This window comes from Erythrolamprus reginae, chromosome 1, assembly GCF_031021105.1.
Source record: "Erythrolamprus reginae isolate rEryReg1 chromosome 1, rEryReg1.hap1, whole genome shotgun sequence".
Lineage (NCBI taxonomy): Eukaryota > Metazoa > Chordata > Lepidosauria > Squamata > Dipsadidae > Erythrolamprus > Erythrolamprus reginae.
In genome coordinates this window covers 292,545,314-292,561,766 of record NC_091950.1, presented here as the reverse complement: position 1 = coordinate 292,561,766, position 16,453 = coordinate 292,545,314, and the positions used below count along the sequence as shown (strand labels likewise).

The window sequence follows — 16,453 nt, the reverse complement described above, 5'->3', positions numbered from 1 at the left end:
CTATAGCTACATAAATTCAAATCTATGAGAAGATTTTCACATGTCATGTTTCTCTCATTCAGGGATTCTGCATATAAATATGATAAATCTAATATCTACTATTCAGTATACTTTTTCCTTTGCATAAATATCAGCATGTCTTAAAACCTGATATAGATAGGAAATAGAACTTGTTTCTACAAATATTACTTTTTAATATCTTCTGCAGTATATAATTCCAGTCTATTGATGTCTTCCTACTATTTCCTGAGTTGCCCTGCTGAGGGATGGCAAATAAATTTAATTAGTAAATTACAGGGGGTTTTTACCACTTGGGGGGGAAATTCCAAGGATTGGGTTCTATATTTGTTCTATAATCACCCTGCATATTAGTTTACTTTTTCTTACTCTAAATAAGACTGGTTCTGTTAACAGACAACCTATAAACTTCCATTAGTTCAAAATGAGACTACTTAGTTTCAATGTAAGAGTAAAGACAGTCTACATCATATTATATTTATACTGTGCAAATTTAACTGGCTAGCATGCTTGTGACTTTATTTAAAATGCTTTTGATGATGATAGAAGAAACTTTTTAACATATAATGTTCCTATTTTGGAATTGTTCTTCAAGTCCAATCATCACTAAAAATATGAGGATCAAGACTTGAAGTAGAACTTTTTCAGCAGATGAACTATAGAGCAATCATGGATCCATCGGAATTGTTTATTTTATTTTATTTTCCATTTCTGAAGGCACATAGGCTTAAAAATACCATGGTATGTTAGACATTAGATGGAATTCTTATTTAGTTGGTGCATTGAGGAAAAGGAATCCTCAATCTGAGTATTGCATTGGCAGTTCTGTGTTAGCAAAAACTTCAGAAGAGAAGGATTTAGGGGTAGTGATTTCTGACAGTCTCAAAATGGGTGAGCAGTGCAGTCAGGCGGTAGGGAAAGCAAGTAGGATGCTTGGCTGCATAGCTAGAGGTATAACAAGCAGGAAGAGGGAGATTGTGATCCCCTTATATAGAGCGCTGGTGAGACCACATTTGGAATACAGTGTTCAGTTCTGTAGACCTCACCTACAAAAAGATATTGACAAAATTGAACGGGTCCAAAGACGGGCTACAAGAATGGTGGAAGGTCTTAAGCATAAAACGTATCAGGAAAGACTTCATGAACTCAATCTGTATAGTCTGGAGGACAGAAGGAAAAGGGGGGACATGATCGAAACATTTAAATATATTAAAGGGTTAAATAAGGTCCAGGAGGGAAGTGTTTTTAATAGGAAAGTGAACACAAGAACAAGGGGACACAATCTGAAGTTAGTTGGGGGAAAGATCAAAAGCAACATGAGAAAATATTATTTTACTGAAAGAGTAGTAGATCCTTGGAACAATCTTCTAGCAGACGTGGTAGATAAATCCACAGTAACTGAATTTAAACATGCCTGGGATAAACATATATCCATCCTAAGATAAAATACAGGAAATAGTATAAGGGCAGACTAGATGGACCATGAGGTCTTTTTCTGCCGTCAGACTTCTATGTTTCTATGTTTCTATTGATCAGAAATGATTTTTTGACTACAAGATCTTGAAGGCCAATTAAATAATGAATACTTATGTTCCTTATGGGTCTGTAGGCTGGATAAAGTATAGACAATATTAGAGTAGATTACACCATTTGCTTTTAAAATATTTTTAATTTGACAGATTGAGGACTATGACACAATAGCTAGTATGATGGGAGCCAAATGCAAAAAACTTCGAACATTGGATTTATGGCGATGTAAAAACATTTCGGAAAATGGATTAGCAGAGCTGGCTGCTGGCTGTTCACTGTTGGAGGAGGTTGATCTTGGCTGGTGCCCAACTCTTCAGAGCAGTACGGGATGCTTTGCAAAACTTGCCCGGAAACTACCGAATTTGCAAAAGCTTTTTCTCACAGCTAATCGATCTGTGTGTGATTCTGACATAGAAGAACTTGCTGCAAATTGTACAAATCTTCGGCAGCTTGATATTTTAGGTAAGTAACACCCCCCCCCCAAGAATATTTACTGTAATTCTCCTGTAAATTAATTAATTGTTATCCTAATCAGAAGGGAAAATTACAATTTGGATAAAGGTGTGGTTTTGAAATGCTACGTGTGGGGCCATTGGTATTCTCCGAATTTGGTGGTTTTCTTGCAAATCAACAAACATTATTATTATTATTATTATTATTATTATTATTATTATTATTATTATTATTATTATTATTATTATTATTTAGATTTGTATGCTGCCCCTCTCCATAGACAGTCCAACCCTAAGCTACAAATGCAGTGATACCTTGTCTTACAAACTTAATTGGTTCCGGGATGAGGTTCTTAAGGTGAAAAGTTTGTAAGACGAAACAATGTTTCCCATAGAAATCAATGGAAAAGTGATTAATGCGTGCAAGCCCAGAATTCACCCCTTTTGCCAGCCAGAAGCGCCTGTTTTTGCACTGCTGGGATTCCCCTGAGGCTCTCCTCCATGGGAAACCCCACCTCCGGACTTCTGTGTTTTTGCGATGCTGCAGGGGAATCCCAGCAGGGGAATCCCAGCAGCGCAAAAACAGGTGCTTCTCTAGCAACGGAAGTCCGGAGGTGGGGTTTCCCAGTGAGGGAAGCATCAGTGAAATCGCAGCATCGCAAAAACACTGATGTCCTCGAAACCCCACCTCCGGATCTCTCTGCTCTTGTGATTTTGCTGAGGCTCCCCTCGCTGGGAAATCCCACCTCCGGACTTCCGTTGCCAGCAAAGCGCCCGTTTTTGCGCTGCTGGGATTCCCCTGTAGCATCACAAAAACATGGAAGTCCAGAGGTGGGGTTTCCCATGGAGGGGAGCCTCAGGGGAATCCCAGCAGTGCAAAAATGGGCGCTTCGCTGGCAACGGAAGTCCGGAGACGGGGCATCCCAGCAGCAGCGGTGGGTTTGTAAGATGAAAATAGTTTGTAAGAAGAGGCAAAAAAATCTTAAACCCCGGGTTTGTATCTCGAAAAGTTTGTATGACGAGGCGTTTGTAAGACTGTAAGACTGTATTATCTTCTGTCGGAAATACTATGTTCAGACATCATTTCTTGATTGTTTGCTGCATAAAACAATTAATTAAGTTTAAGTTTTATTAGATTTGTATGCCGCCCCTCTCCAAAGACTTAAAACCAGATACATTCATAGCTTTAACCAAATCATAGGTAGTGAGATAAATCAGTCTAATTCCAAATTATTTGATTAAGAAAATTGGGAACATTTGCCTAATTACTTATTCTTTTCTGCTACTTTTGAAAAAAAATCTAGTTTTTTAAAAATGAATTCCTGAAATTCATTCAAGTACTGTTGCCAGCTTTGAGAAGTTCTTGCAATTGTAATAGTGTGTGACAGGATATATTTATAAAACGGGGATCTTATCATAAAAGAGTTTCTTAAACAGCAAAAACAAAAAAACTACAGTGATACCTTGTCTTACAAACTTAATTGGTTCCAGGATGAGGTTCCTAAGGTGAAAAGTTCGTAAGACGAAACAATGTTTCCCATAGGAATCAATGTAAAAGAATACTGTAGTGTGCAAATCCTTAGGGAAAATCTCAAACTTCTCTTTCCAAGCCGCCCCTCCCTTTTCTTTCTTCAAAACACACCCTTTCATTGCCTCTGCAAACACTCCAGTTCTCCTTGCTTTCTTAATGCAAACTCTTTAGCTCTCTCCAAGCCGCCCCTCCTTTTTCTTTCTTCAAAAAAGAAAAAAAAGAAACCCCTTCATCCCAGCAGCGGCGGCTTGTGTTCGTAAGGTGAAAATAGTTCGGAAGAAGAGGCAAAAAAATCTTAAACACTGTGTTCGTATCTTGAAAAATTCATTAGGAGAGGCGTTCATAGGATGAGGTACCACTGTACTTGTTTTAAATATATATTTAATCACTAATTTAAAAATTAATAAATAAAATTTAAGTTTTCAGTTGTGTTGCAGTGAACCCTAAAACTCTTTCTCAACATGCTTCAAACTGTATTTATGTATTTTAAGGTATTTTGTTTTTAGTTGCCATTAGTCTGGATATGTTTAGATTTTTCCAATCTAATTCAATAGTCATGAATTTCCCTGATAGTATTTCAATCAAGTACTAATCTCACTTAACCTCTGAGCCCTTTGATGTGAAACTTTTGTCCCGGTATTCATCATCATATGTTGGAATAAATCATTTGTTGGCCTACAAACTAGAACTTGTCTATGTTGGCTGCCTTGTGACTCACTACATTATTCTTTATGGAAAAAATTGTTGGGTACTCATTTTTTTGGGTACTCATTGTGCCTCCTGGAACCAACTAACGATGAATATCAAGGTACCCCTGTATAAGAATAAAGCAGTCTATGCAATAACATTTAATTTAATTGCTTAATTATACTGTATACAAGCTGTATTATCTACCCAAAATGGAAGTTCAATGCATAAAACAATTAATTAAGTGCATAAAACAATTGCATAAAACATGTTTTATTATGTTTGATCCATCTGCTGACACATATATTTTGAATGCAATCTTTATCATAAGCAAGAATTTAAAAATAATGGAATCATACCCTTCAGGCAAAAGACACACATCTTGTAAAAACACATACCCCTACCATACACTATCAAAAAGAGGTGAAGTATATAAAAGACACCTCATTGGTAAAGCATTGTCCTTGCTGTGTTTCACTGAAATTTCCAGAATCTCTCCACAATCTCTCAGTTTACACTCTGTTGGTGTTGCCTGGAAAAATAGTATATTTCAAAAGTAAGTTTTGGGATGCTGTTCTCTACCCATTTTATTTTTATTTATTATTTATTTTATTTATTATTTATTTATTATTTATTTATTATTTATTTATTAGATTTGTATGCCGCCCCTCTCCGAGGCTCACAACAACAATACATAATGTGCAAATCTAATGTTAAATGAACAATTTAAAACCCTTATTATAAAAATAAAAAATAATAATTTAATTTTCTAAGGATGCTTGGGAAGTCCTGACAGGTAAAGTAGAGCTAGAAGTCAGAACTTTATTTTGAAACAAGAAAAATCTTCAGCTTCATTTTAAACAACAGGTGTGGTACGAAGCTTAGTGTGAGGTAGCCAGCTTTTTTTTCCATTTCAGAATGCCTATCAAGGCCTTCGTTTTTGGAGGGAAAGTGGTTTGTTGGACTTAACATTGTCGTTTTAAGTGATAGATTTCTTTGTGTGCTTTGTGTTAATTCATTGTATAAAATATCTTGAAAGTTACTGCTGCAGAGTGTTTGTGGAATGACTGTAGCTAAACATAAAATATGTTATTGTTTCTTTCTAAATATTTATGTTAGAGTTCTCCAGTGCTCAAGGTTTTATTATAATAATAAATAGACAACACAAAGACAAGAAGAATTTACATCTGTTACTCTTAAATGGATCAGTAGATATCCTCTCCCCACCTAGCATAAAAATATGCTACCTTGCTAAGTTAAATTTCTGCCATGTGAAACATTGAAATCTCTTCCATAGAGAAAAATAAATATCTTTTAAACATATCATTAGACAACACGCTAGCTTTAATCCTTTTTTAGGTCTCCCTTTCCTGTTGTCAATAATAGCGAGGAATTAATAGCTAGTTAAAGGTTCTGCAATAAAATGTTTAATTCTCATGACAATAGATGTCTGTTCAAAAATAACTTAGAGTTGTTACATTTAGGGGTGAAATCCAGCAGGTTCTAAAGGTTCTGGAGAACCGGTAGTGGAAATTTTGAGAAGTTCGAAGAAGCAGTAGTGAAAATTTTGAGTAGTTCAGAGAACTAGCAAATACCACTTCTGGCTGGTCCCATAGTTTATTTTTTTATTTTTTTATTCTTTGTCCAATATACAATACATATGAAGGAGAATAGACATTAAGTAATATATATAATGATAGAAAGTAAGAAAGAAGAGAGGTTGGAGGAAAGGAGAGAAAATGTATGATATATGAGATAAGGAAAGAAGATTGGACAGGGGACGATAGGCACATCAGTGCACTTATGTACGCCCCTTACTGGCCTCTTAGGAACCTGGAGAGGTCCATCGTGGAGAGTCTAAGGGAGAAATGTTGGGGGCTGGGGGCTGACACCACTGAGTCTGGCAATGAGTTCCACGCTTCGACAACTCGATTGTTAAAGTCATATTTTTTACAGTCAAGTTTGGAGCGGTTGATGTTAAGTTTGAATCTGTTGCGTGCTCTTGTGTTGTTGCTGTTGAAGCTGAAGTAGTCGTTGACCGGAAGGACGTTGCAGCATATGATCATAGTGGGGTGGGAATGGAGATTTTGCAGTATCCTTCCCCTGTAACACCCACCAAGGCATGCAATGCCCACTAAGTCATGCCCACAGAACTGGTAGTAAAAAATAATTGCATTTCACCACTGATTTATACCATGTTTTTCATTCAGGGGTTCAAAGCTGACTAGTAGGTAGGACTTCCTCCTCCACTGCCATGCAGTAGTTTGGGTCAAGAGTGAATGAGTGACCCAAATGAGTTTCTGATGGTGAGAATGGGTTTGTACCTAGATTTTCTCATCCTGCTCTCATACCGTGAGCTATGAAGGCACAGTGGTTAGAGTGCAGTACAGGTAGTCCTCGGCATACAACAGTTCATCCATTGACCGTTCAAAATTACCATGGCACTTGAAAAAATGACTTATGACCATTTATCACACTTATGATAATTGCTTCATACCCATGGTCACGTGATTTATATTTGAATGCTTGACAGTTGTGTTGTCCCATAGTTATGTGATCCCTTAAGCAAAGTGAATGGGGAAACCAGATTCACTTAATAACCATGTAAACTTGCAGTTGAGAAAAGTCGTAAAGTGGAGCAAAACTCACTTAACATATTTCTAATTTAACAACACAAACTTTGGGCTCAATTGTGATGGTAAGTTACCTACCTATACTTCAGGCTAACTCACTGCTCATTCCAAGAATTCAATCCTGAATGGCTTAAGGTTGACTCCACCTTCCAGCCTTCCAAGGTCGGTCAAATGAGGACCCAGATTGTATGGAGGCAATATGCTAATCGTATAAAAACGCTCAGACCTGTAAAGCACTGTGAAGTGGTATATAAATCTAAGTGCTACTGCTATACCTGCCATTCAGTCAGTAGGTACAAATAAAGCAGTAGATGCTGGGCTTGTCAACTGGAAGGTTGGCAGCAGTGAAGGGCTACCAAAATTTTTACTACCGCACTGTGGGCGTGGCTTATGCAGGACGCCCTGCATTTTCTTTCAACATCTTTCAGTGCAAATTGGGTGCTCTGGGGTGGAGCTCCATTTTCACTACCCCACTGCGTTCCCCCCCATCCAGGCAGCAGCCCACTCCTTGGTTGGCAGTATGGAAACTAAGTACCATGTGATAGACTAAGCTTCCTTTATTTGCATTATCTCCTGCCAATGTAGCAGTTGAAAGCATGTAGAGAAATAGGTACCACTTTGGTGGGAATGTAACAGTGCTCCACACACCTTTGGTGCATAGTCATGTTGGTCACATGATCATGGACAATACTGGCTCTTCGGCTGTGAATCTGAGATGACTAATGCCTCCTATAGTCGGATGTAACCGGCAAGCAAAACCTTTATCTTTTTTTTACAAGTACGCAAGTTGACTTCCTTTGGAAATACCAGCTACCTTTTCAGAAAGTGCTCAGATAATAGTTTACTTTCTCCCCTGCTCTTCTCCTTTTCTTTCTTTGTGGTTGCTAAGACGCTTGTGAATACTGAAGTTTGAAAATGGGCAATATGTGAAAAGGGTATAGTTCTGTTCTTTGCTTGCAGAGCAACATATGCAGCGCCATTATGTGATCACATAAATTGCAACATATGTTTGGATTATGCTTAAATAAGGGCATAAAACATGCTCCAGAAAAATAAACTTCCACTTGATATTTTGACTGCAGCCAGGCAGCATAAAGTACAGCTTAGAAGAATATGGTGGGCTTAACCATCTGTATGCACCCTACCTAAATTGCTATCTCTGTTCGTTGAATGAAAAACAGTAATTCTAGCAAAGTTCACACATATTTAAAAGGCTTAATATGTAAAAACGTTCAGGCATGGAAGGAGGAATAACAATGCATTCTTCTTTTGACGGCTTTTTAGATGCTATGAACTAAAAAAAACACAAAAAAACCTGCCTCCCACATTTTCCTAGAATGCCAAAAGTTCCAACTGTCCCCTTGTGCCTGTCAAAACCATCAATTTATTTGACAGTTTCAGAATGCAGTTACTCAGTTTCTGTACAGAAATAAGCACATTAAAAACATCACCCCCTACTAGAGAGAGGCAATAACATACCCACCTGCATTTTCCAGAGCTTCCATTATGAGGATTTCTTCAACCATCCTTCCCTACTAAGTTAAAAACTGGGACACAAGAAGCTTGGCTTGTTTTCAAATGCCTTCTGTATGCAGCCATCATTATTCAGGTTGTTAGGAAGGAGGCAGCCTATTTGCATTTTTGTCTGTGCCCTCCTCATTGTGATGGTTTAGTCCAAAGAATTAATTTTCTTTATTATTTCTATAAATAGGTCAAGATGGCAAACATGCCCAATATTCTTTCCTTCTCCTATTTTCTGTTGTGGTTAGCTCTGGCCCAGCTCCTGCCCCAAGGACTGTGGATGTGGGGGAGACATCCACATGCTGCAGGCTGTTTTGCCCCCAGTGGAATCTGCTGATGAAGGCTCCTCTGCCCAAGAAGACATGAGTGACAGGGAGGAGGAGTGTGTGGCAGACAGTTCAGAGGGAGATCAATTATCTAGCTCCTCCTTGGATTCAGAACAAGAGTTAATGATACAGCCACGCATGTGGAGAGCGATGCATAGGCAACAACAACTGAGAGATTATTATCAAAGAAAATGAGTCCACCTGTGGTTGGGTGGGGCTGTGGTAATTAGTGAGGCTGGTATAAATAGCAGCCTGTGGGTTTGGCCATTGTGGAGGATTATCTGATCGTTGTGTTTCGTGACTGCTTTACTGACTTTGACTTTTTGTGTGCTGATTTTTCCCTGCTTTGAAACTAACCCAGAGCAAAGTGTGTTTCACTTTGTGAAAGAAGAAGGACTGTGAATTGCCTCACAGCTGCAAGCTAAGTATTACAGAACTGATAAGGGACTTGTACAAATTACCAGTTTGGTTGGAGACGAGTGCTCTTTGCTATACCAAAAGAGGGCTTGGTTTAAGTGAATTTTCATTATAAAGAACATTGTTTTGAATTTTCAAACGTGTGTGTCTGAAATTTGTACCTGTGAATTTTTGGGAGGATTCTACCAGAGAGCCCAACAGAACATTTTCCATGCAACAACAACCCTGTGAGATGGGTTGGGTTGAGAGATGGTGATTGGCTCAAAGTCACCCAAATAGCTTTCATGCCTAAGGTAGAACTAGAGCTCACAATCTCCTGGTTCCTAGCCTGGTATCTTCAACCCTAGACTGGTATCTTATTAGTGCTGTTTGCTGTTTTATTATTTATTAAGGGTATAATCCCTGGTAGGCAGGGGACACAATGAAATCTAACAGTGTTCATATTGCACAACAAATATAATTTGTGTTTTATCAAAAACTCTTAAATTAATAAGGACTGTGCACTCCAGTAGTACGTTTGTGATATATAGTTTATTCTTAAATGAAACCACTGTCAAATACATCATCTTGAACTGTATATTAGCTAAGATTACAGTTTGTGCTCATTTTAAATAAGATAGGCTTGTAATTGCATTGTAAATATGCCACCGATTACAATCTAGCTATGCTATCTTGGCCATTGCTTTTCTCTACTTGGCCTCAAGCATAGATACCACATTATTAAGTAAGTAAGGCATATTTTATGACACTACATTTTTTGTATTATACTTTCTGGGGAGACTGTGATCTTAATTGGTCGACATAATTGATAAGATGGAGTCAATACTACATAGATTTATTGAATAAAATCTCCAGTTGACCTGGAAAAGGGAAAGATTAGTTAGTGGAGAGGATAAAATGAGTCCTTTTGTTTATAACAAAAAGTTCATGGGATTAACCATTGTAGAGTTGTAGAGTAAACCACAGTAAATTATAGAGTTGAATGAAAATCTGTGGCAGGCCAAAGTCTCTAACTCAAAATGATGACTTCATTTTGAACGAACGATGCAATATCGCATGAAGAGTTTCTTTTTAGAGTTGCTGTTATATAGTGGGATTTATCAAAATATCAGTTGTTCCCAGACTCTATGTTCTCCTGCTATTATTTCATTTCCATTTTGTTTGGTTCTATAAATATTCTAAATGTTTTATGGCCAGGTTGACAATTTCATTTCCTGAGAAGAGTATTTTAGGAAGGAAAGGTGCCTAATTTGATGCCAGATAGTTGAGCTACTTCCCCGGAAAGATGTATTTGGATTATTAGGATCATGCAGCTTATTTTGTAGAGCAGTATATTTCCTCATCTCAGCTTTTGGGAGACTTACATTTGTCTCATTATCTCCATGTCTCTCCTCCTTTCTTTTTACCTCTATTAACTATTTTTCCATGGTGCTGCAACGTCCTGCCTGTCAACAACTACTTCAGCTTCAACCACAACAACACAAGAGCACATAACAGATTCAAGCTGAATGTTAACTGCTCCACACTTGACTGTAAAAAATATGACTTTAGTAATAGAGTTTTTGAAGCGTGGAACTCATTACCGGACTCCATAATATCATCCCCTAACCCCTAACATTTTACCCTTAGACTGTCCACGGTTGACCTCTCCAGATTCCTAAGAGTCAGTAAGGGGCATGCATAAGTGCACTAGAGTACCTTCTATATCCTATATGTCTCTCCTATATCCCATATATCTTCTCTTCTATCCCTTTATCTTTCCTCTATTCCCTCATTGATTTATTTTATCCTATACTCTCTCTTCTATTCCTTCTCTAATTTTATTTCCTTGAAGGTGTCCTCTACTTTCTTCATTGTGTATTATTGTGTATTGGACAAAATTAAATAAATGTAAAAAAAACCCCCAAAATTCTCCTTTAGAAGGGAAGGCAGGCAAGGAAAAGTTTGTAAAGAGGAGAGTTTTCTCTCCTTAGCAAGACCCGGGAAGAAAATGAAAAACCGGATTTGGATAGCTCTTGGCAGGGTGTTTTCCTAGATTACATCTCCCTAAATATGATCTTGAAACAACATATCAGCCTAGTAATTCTGTAAAAACAAATATCACTTTTGATTAATGAAAAATGCTGCCAGCTGAGTGGCTAAAATGAAGTGGCATTTTTACAAGCTTCTCCACAGTAAAGGGCTTTATGTATCACGTGTAAATGGACGTGTAATGGTTCAACGTGATCCCTTCATGTTAAACTCACTGCAGACTTTTGTATCCATGTATGAAAAGGCTTTAGTGTTGCAACCCTCATGCTAACAAACTAGTCCTCGTGTGGCAACTCGTGACAATTTGAATGTGAGACGCCTGGCTTGAATATTAAGGGAATTGTTTGCTATTTCAAAAAGTTTTCCTCCCATACAGTAACACCACTGCAATGTTATAGCCCTTTTACTCTTTCTTAGCTTCTGTAATGTGTAGCTGTAATTGCAGTCTTTGTTCTAGGTTCTCCTGTTTTCTCCTATCGACCTGATTCTTTCATCTCCATTCCATGCTGGCTCAATATTATTTAATTCATATTCCAGCTTTCTATTTATACCAGCATTCAAAGTGACTTATAGGAAACGCAGAATGCAAAACAAAAATAATATTTGAAAAGGATTAAAAATGCTCTAATTTTGATTCTGGGTTGCAGTAGGAAAAGTTTTAAAATGAAAGGTTTGTATTTATTAGGAACCCTGTTGCTTTCCTTAAAGAACCCTGTGATTTTTATTTAAGTACTCCCTTTTTTTCCCCTTTAACTTTTTGTTCTCTTCTTTTTCAGGGACGAGAATGGTAAGCCCGGCTTCTTTAAGGAAATTGCTGGAATCTTGTAAAGAATTGTCCTTACTTGATGTGTCCTTCTGTTCACAAATTGATCACCGAATTGTCCTAGAACTGAATGCCAGCTTCCCTAATGTGTTCATCAAAAAAAGCTTCACTCAGTGACTCAATTCATATGTTGCTATATAGAACTGATCTGACGATTCTGCTTCCTGGGAATTTGTAATGATTTTTTTTTTCCAAAGAGAATATATATATGTGTGTGTGTGTGAGGCATGGGGGAAAGGCTAAATCTTGATATGAAGATAAAATATGAAAGATTTAAATAATGGCCAAGCATTTATTCCTGATGCAATACTTGTCACATGATTGCAGTTCAAAGCATCTTGTAAATGTTAGACGATATACACTTAAAGGTTCATTAAGCACTTAATCTTATTAGGATATTTACTATTAAAATAATACATCTGAGAAGTGGGAAATAAAATTATTTTAAGTTCTGACATTCACTTTTAAGATATAAATATTGGAAGAACTTAGAACCTGAATATCTTGAAGTATGAAACTTATTTTATTCAAATAGTTTCATCAATCCAGTCAGACTCAGAGCCTTTTCATTTCTAGTAAATGCAATATAATGAGTTTGTAGAGATTTTCAGTCATCCAGGTAATGGTTGTCCCAAAGGTGCTTTTTCAGGAGGCAACTGGACTTCCTTGTTTTTTTTCTTTTGAAGATGTTTTGCTTCTCACCCAAGAAGCTTCTTCAGCTCTGACATAATAGTGAGGAATGGAAGGATTTACATTCCTTGCAGAGAGCTGGTAAATTGCATCCTTTTTGCAGGGGTCCCCAAACTTGGCAACTTTAAGACTTCTGGACTTCAACTCCCAGAATTCTCTAGCCAGCAAAGCTGGCTGGAGAATTCTGGGAGTTGAAGTCCAGAAGTCTTAAAGATGCTAAGTTTGAAGACCTGTTTTAGAGGGTCGTTGAAGCACTTAGAGGTTTATCTGTGTCCTCAAAGTCACATAAGTAATGCTGCTGTAGTCCTGTAGTCTGCAGTTTTTTCCTTCTAAATCCATTCCTAGTCCCACCATTCAAAGGATGTTCATCCCAAATTGTATAGCTAAAATGACCTGGGTGACTGAGAATCTCTGTAGACTTTTGCCTCCTGAAAAAAAGCACCTTTGGGACAGTACAATGAGTTATTTATCTTAGAATTTATCTAACATTTAATATTTTATTTATATATTTATTTTTAAGAGGCTGCTCCGCTAGAATGAAGGGACAGCCCACTAAAGTTCCCTAGCAGTCTGGGATGGGGCTGAGAATTTATCCACCAATTTCATTTGCACGGTCCTGATCTGGTTCTTTTCTGCCGTCATATTATCAGCCATGAAAAAAATGGGAGATGAGTAAATGCCGCTTTTTGGAGTGTTTTTCATTTGCCTCTCTTTGCTCACTGTTAGAATTCCAATACAAGATGTAACAGTTAAGGGATCACATTATTTTGGAACATTAACAAATATGTTTAGAATTGAGAATTTAGAATTGCATCTATGTGATAAGAATTACCAACTTTAATCAAACGAATCATTTTTTTCGGGGTGGGAGGGAAATGATTATCCAGTTGATTAGGGGGGTTGAAAACAAATTTAAATCATTAACTTTACTAATACAGCAATTTGCTTAGAGCTATTTTCTACACATACAGTGAAATGTCCAAATTATAAAAGACTTCACATCTTTCTTTTTTAATTTTCTGTCGGTCAAATACTAATAGTATTCTTATAATGATGATTATTTGAGCTTTGTCTAAAATAATTTAATATTTGAGTTGTATGTAATTGTGTCTATTTTCTGAACAAGTCATATTTTTAGCAGGATGGACTAAAATTTCCTTGTTCTCCAAATTTCTGCAAATGTTTGGGAGATTCATATGAATTTTGGAAGAAAAGAGAAAAAGCCAACTTGATCACTGATATTCGTTTGTGTAACACTGGATGCTGTGTTTTAACTTTTTATCACTAGTGCTAATACTGAATCTTATACTTCACTACCGAATTGTCCAGTAGGCATAAGTGAGCACTCTTACAATATATTCAATATTTTTATTTTAAAAACATGCTGGAAATTGTAATTCTGTTTATTCCAATACAGATAAGTCAGCTTTTGTAGAAACAAACCTTTCTGTCATTTTGGGGATGCCACTACAGCTCAAAAACATGATTCTTATAGTTTTCATTTTCCCCAGCTCAATGAGGTCAAGCAGAAACATTTGAAAAATAGAATCTGGCTTTTTGGCAGCAATGGTTGTTTCTGATCAGACCTAGCAAATTAAGCATTTGCTTAACCGAAGGTGTTGCCAACTTTCCTCACCGCTGCCACCTCTTTTCTCTCCTTTTGGCCAGAGATGAGAGAAAAACTGCAGAAAAATAGTTTTGGCCAGAGATGAGAGAAAAACTTTCTCAAAAAATTTAGAGAAAGCTGCAATTTTCCCAACTAATCATGAAAAAAGCCAAGAAAAATCACTTACATTGTCAAACTTGTTTTTGAAATATTTGTTTCCATATGAACTATCACGATACTACTGATTTTAAATTTTGTCTCAGAATTTCTAGATAGCTGTACCTCTGTCATTTCTCTGGCAGCTTACCTACTTTTTGCATTGTATCTGGTCTCTGCTAATGCTATTCTGTAGGCAATAGTAAAAAATGAAGAGTTCTCTTCTAAATGTAGTTTAATTCTTAAAAAAGATGCTTATGTGCTAAATATAGTATTCTGGAAATATACTAAATTTTAAATTGGATAAGAAGGATTTCCTGAATAAAAGGGGATCCGAAGTGTTAATTTACTTGCTCCCTTTCAGGTTTTTTTTAATTTTACTAAGCTTCAGGAGAAATCAGCAAACAGAAAAGGAATCCAAGTGAATTAATAGCAATATGGTTTAGTTTCAATTATTGATTAAACAAAGTGATGCAATCTTTAGACTGAGTAACTTTATATACCATCTTTAGTTGCAACAAACTAAACTCTTGCTCTAGCAAGTTACTCTCATATTTTGTTAATTTATTTATCTCACTGTCAAGTGACTCTCTGTAAGAATTTTGATCCATTCTTTTATGGCAACTTACTTAAGGATTTGAGGGTTTTCTAGCATAAATTTATAGGTTCGGATCCTGTCACAATGTTTATGATGGGGCCTAAGCCTGGATTTTAAGATGAGCATTCCAAAAGATTGAATTTATTCTTGATTATCTTGTAGACTTTCTCTTGTAATGCATTAGTTTGAAGTAATTATAATGCTATATAATTCACTTTGCTTCAGCTGATGGTTAGAGGATCTGATTTACTATTGTAGAATTCTTTGCCAAAAAACAGAAGTTATACTTTCTTCGGTGATAGCAGGATACATAGCTCCCTAACAATGACCCTGCCCATCTCCATGCTTAATGGCATGTTGGTATCCTATTGTTTATATAATAATACCCATACAGCCCCCAAAGCTGCATTCTATTTTTAGAAAATGGTAATACTTCATTCCTATTTAGGAATTATTTCTATCACCTTTTGCAGGGTGATAGAAATAATTTCTTTACAATGGTCTTCAAAAAACAATTATTTTAGTGTGATGTAATGTGCACCGAGGAACTTTGTGGTAAAAGCTCTTACTATAAAGAGGGTAACCAGGGTTCATGGCAAACTCTGGTTATTTAAAATACTTGCCTTAGTTATTTATCCCTTTCATTAAATGAAGTGAAGCAATTCATCCTTTTTTCCACTATTGCTTTTTCCATCTTCAGGTGGATGCTTTGTTTTAGTCAAATAATGTATTTAACTTTCCTAATTTTTGTTCACTCCGCTCCCTTACTGTATCAGAAGTAAAAGTCTGAAAGCATTTAGCAAAAAATGCAAAATGGAGCAAATGTTTTCTACAGAACTGTAAATTGTCACTTAATCCTGGTTGTTTTTCTTGAAAAACCTCAGAAAACAGTGTATATTTTCAGATTTTTATTTCTCATTCTGGAGACGATTCAAGATCTTAAAAGATGTGTTGATCTTCATTCTGTTTTGAAAGAAGCTGCCATACAGCACCAGTCCAGTTTCATTTAGTTATTTTTTCTGTGAATTGAAGAGGGGTTAGTGAAAAAGGATCCCCCCCCCGGGAGGATTAGGTATAATAGTACACATCATTGTATTTATTTGAGTTTGACAACTACAGTATTACTGACCATATTAAAAAATTTCTGGATAGCAATGATGACTAGCAATATTCTCACACTGCCCTGCTCTATTTAGGATTCTTCCAAATATCTGTTTATTAGCCTATGTGTTCACATCTATGAAATAAAGTGTATATGTGTTGATCTGTTGTTAAAATGTTTAAATCTTTCTATTTTGCTGACAAACACTAAATGAGCTATTTTTGGTTTGCATTTTGAAATATGAATTCGGGACAATTATGTATTATAGTTATACATATCTATTAAGAAGATTGCTTATTTGGATTGTGCATACTTACAAATATTAATATTTT

The 16,453-nt window shown here is 36.5% G+C and overlaps 1 protein-coding gene across 3 annotated transcripts in view; it reads left to right on the top strand.

Moving 5' to 3' along the window:
* FBXL4 (F-box and leucine rich repeat protein 4) overlaps positions 1-12,389 on the top strand; it is a 58,026-nt gene extending 45,637 nt beyond the window's left edge. For all 3 annotated transcript variants that reach the window (XM_070739321.1, XM_070739311.1, XM_070739302.1), the window contains exons 7-8: positions 1,698-2,010; positions 11,923-12,389. In XM_070739321.1, the coding sequence (XP_070595422.1) occupies positions 1,698-2,010; positions 11,923-12,086 (477 nt within the window). In that variant the 3' untranslated portion in view covers positions 12,087-12,389. The remainder of the gene's footprint in view (positions 1-1,697; positions 2,011-11,922) is intronic.
* Positions 12,390-16,453: the final 4,064 nt, after the last annotated feature.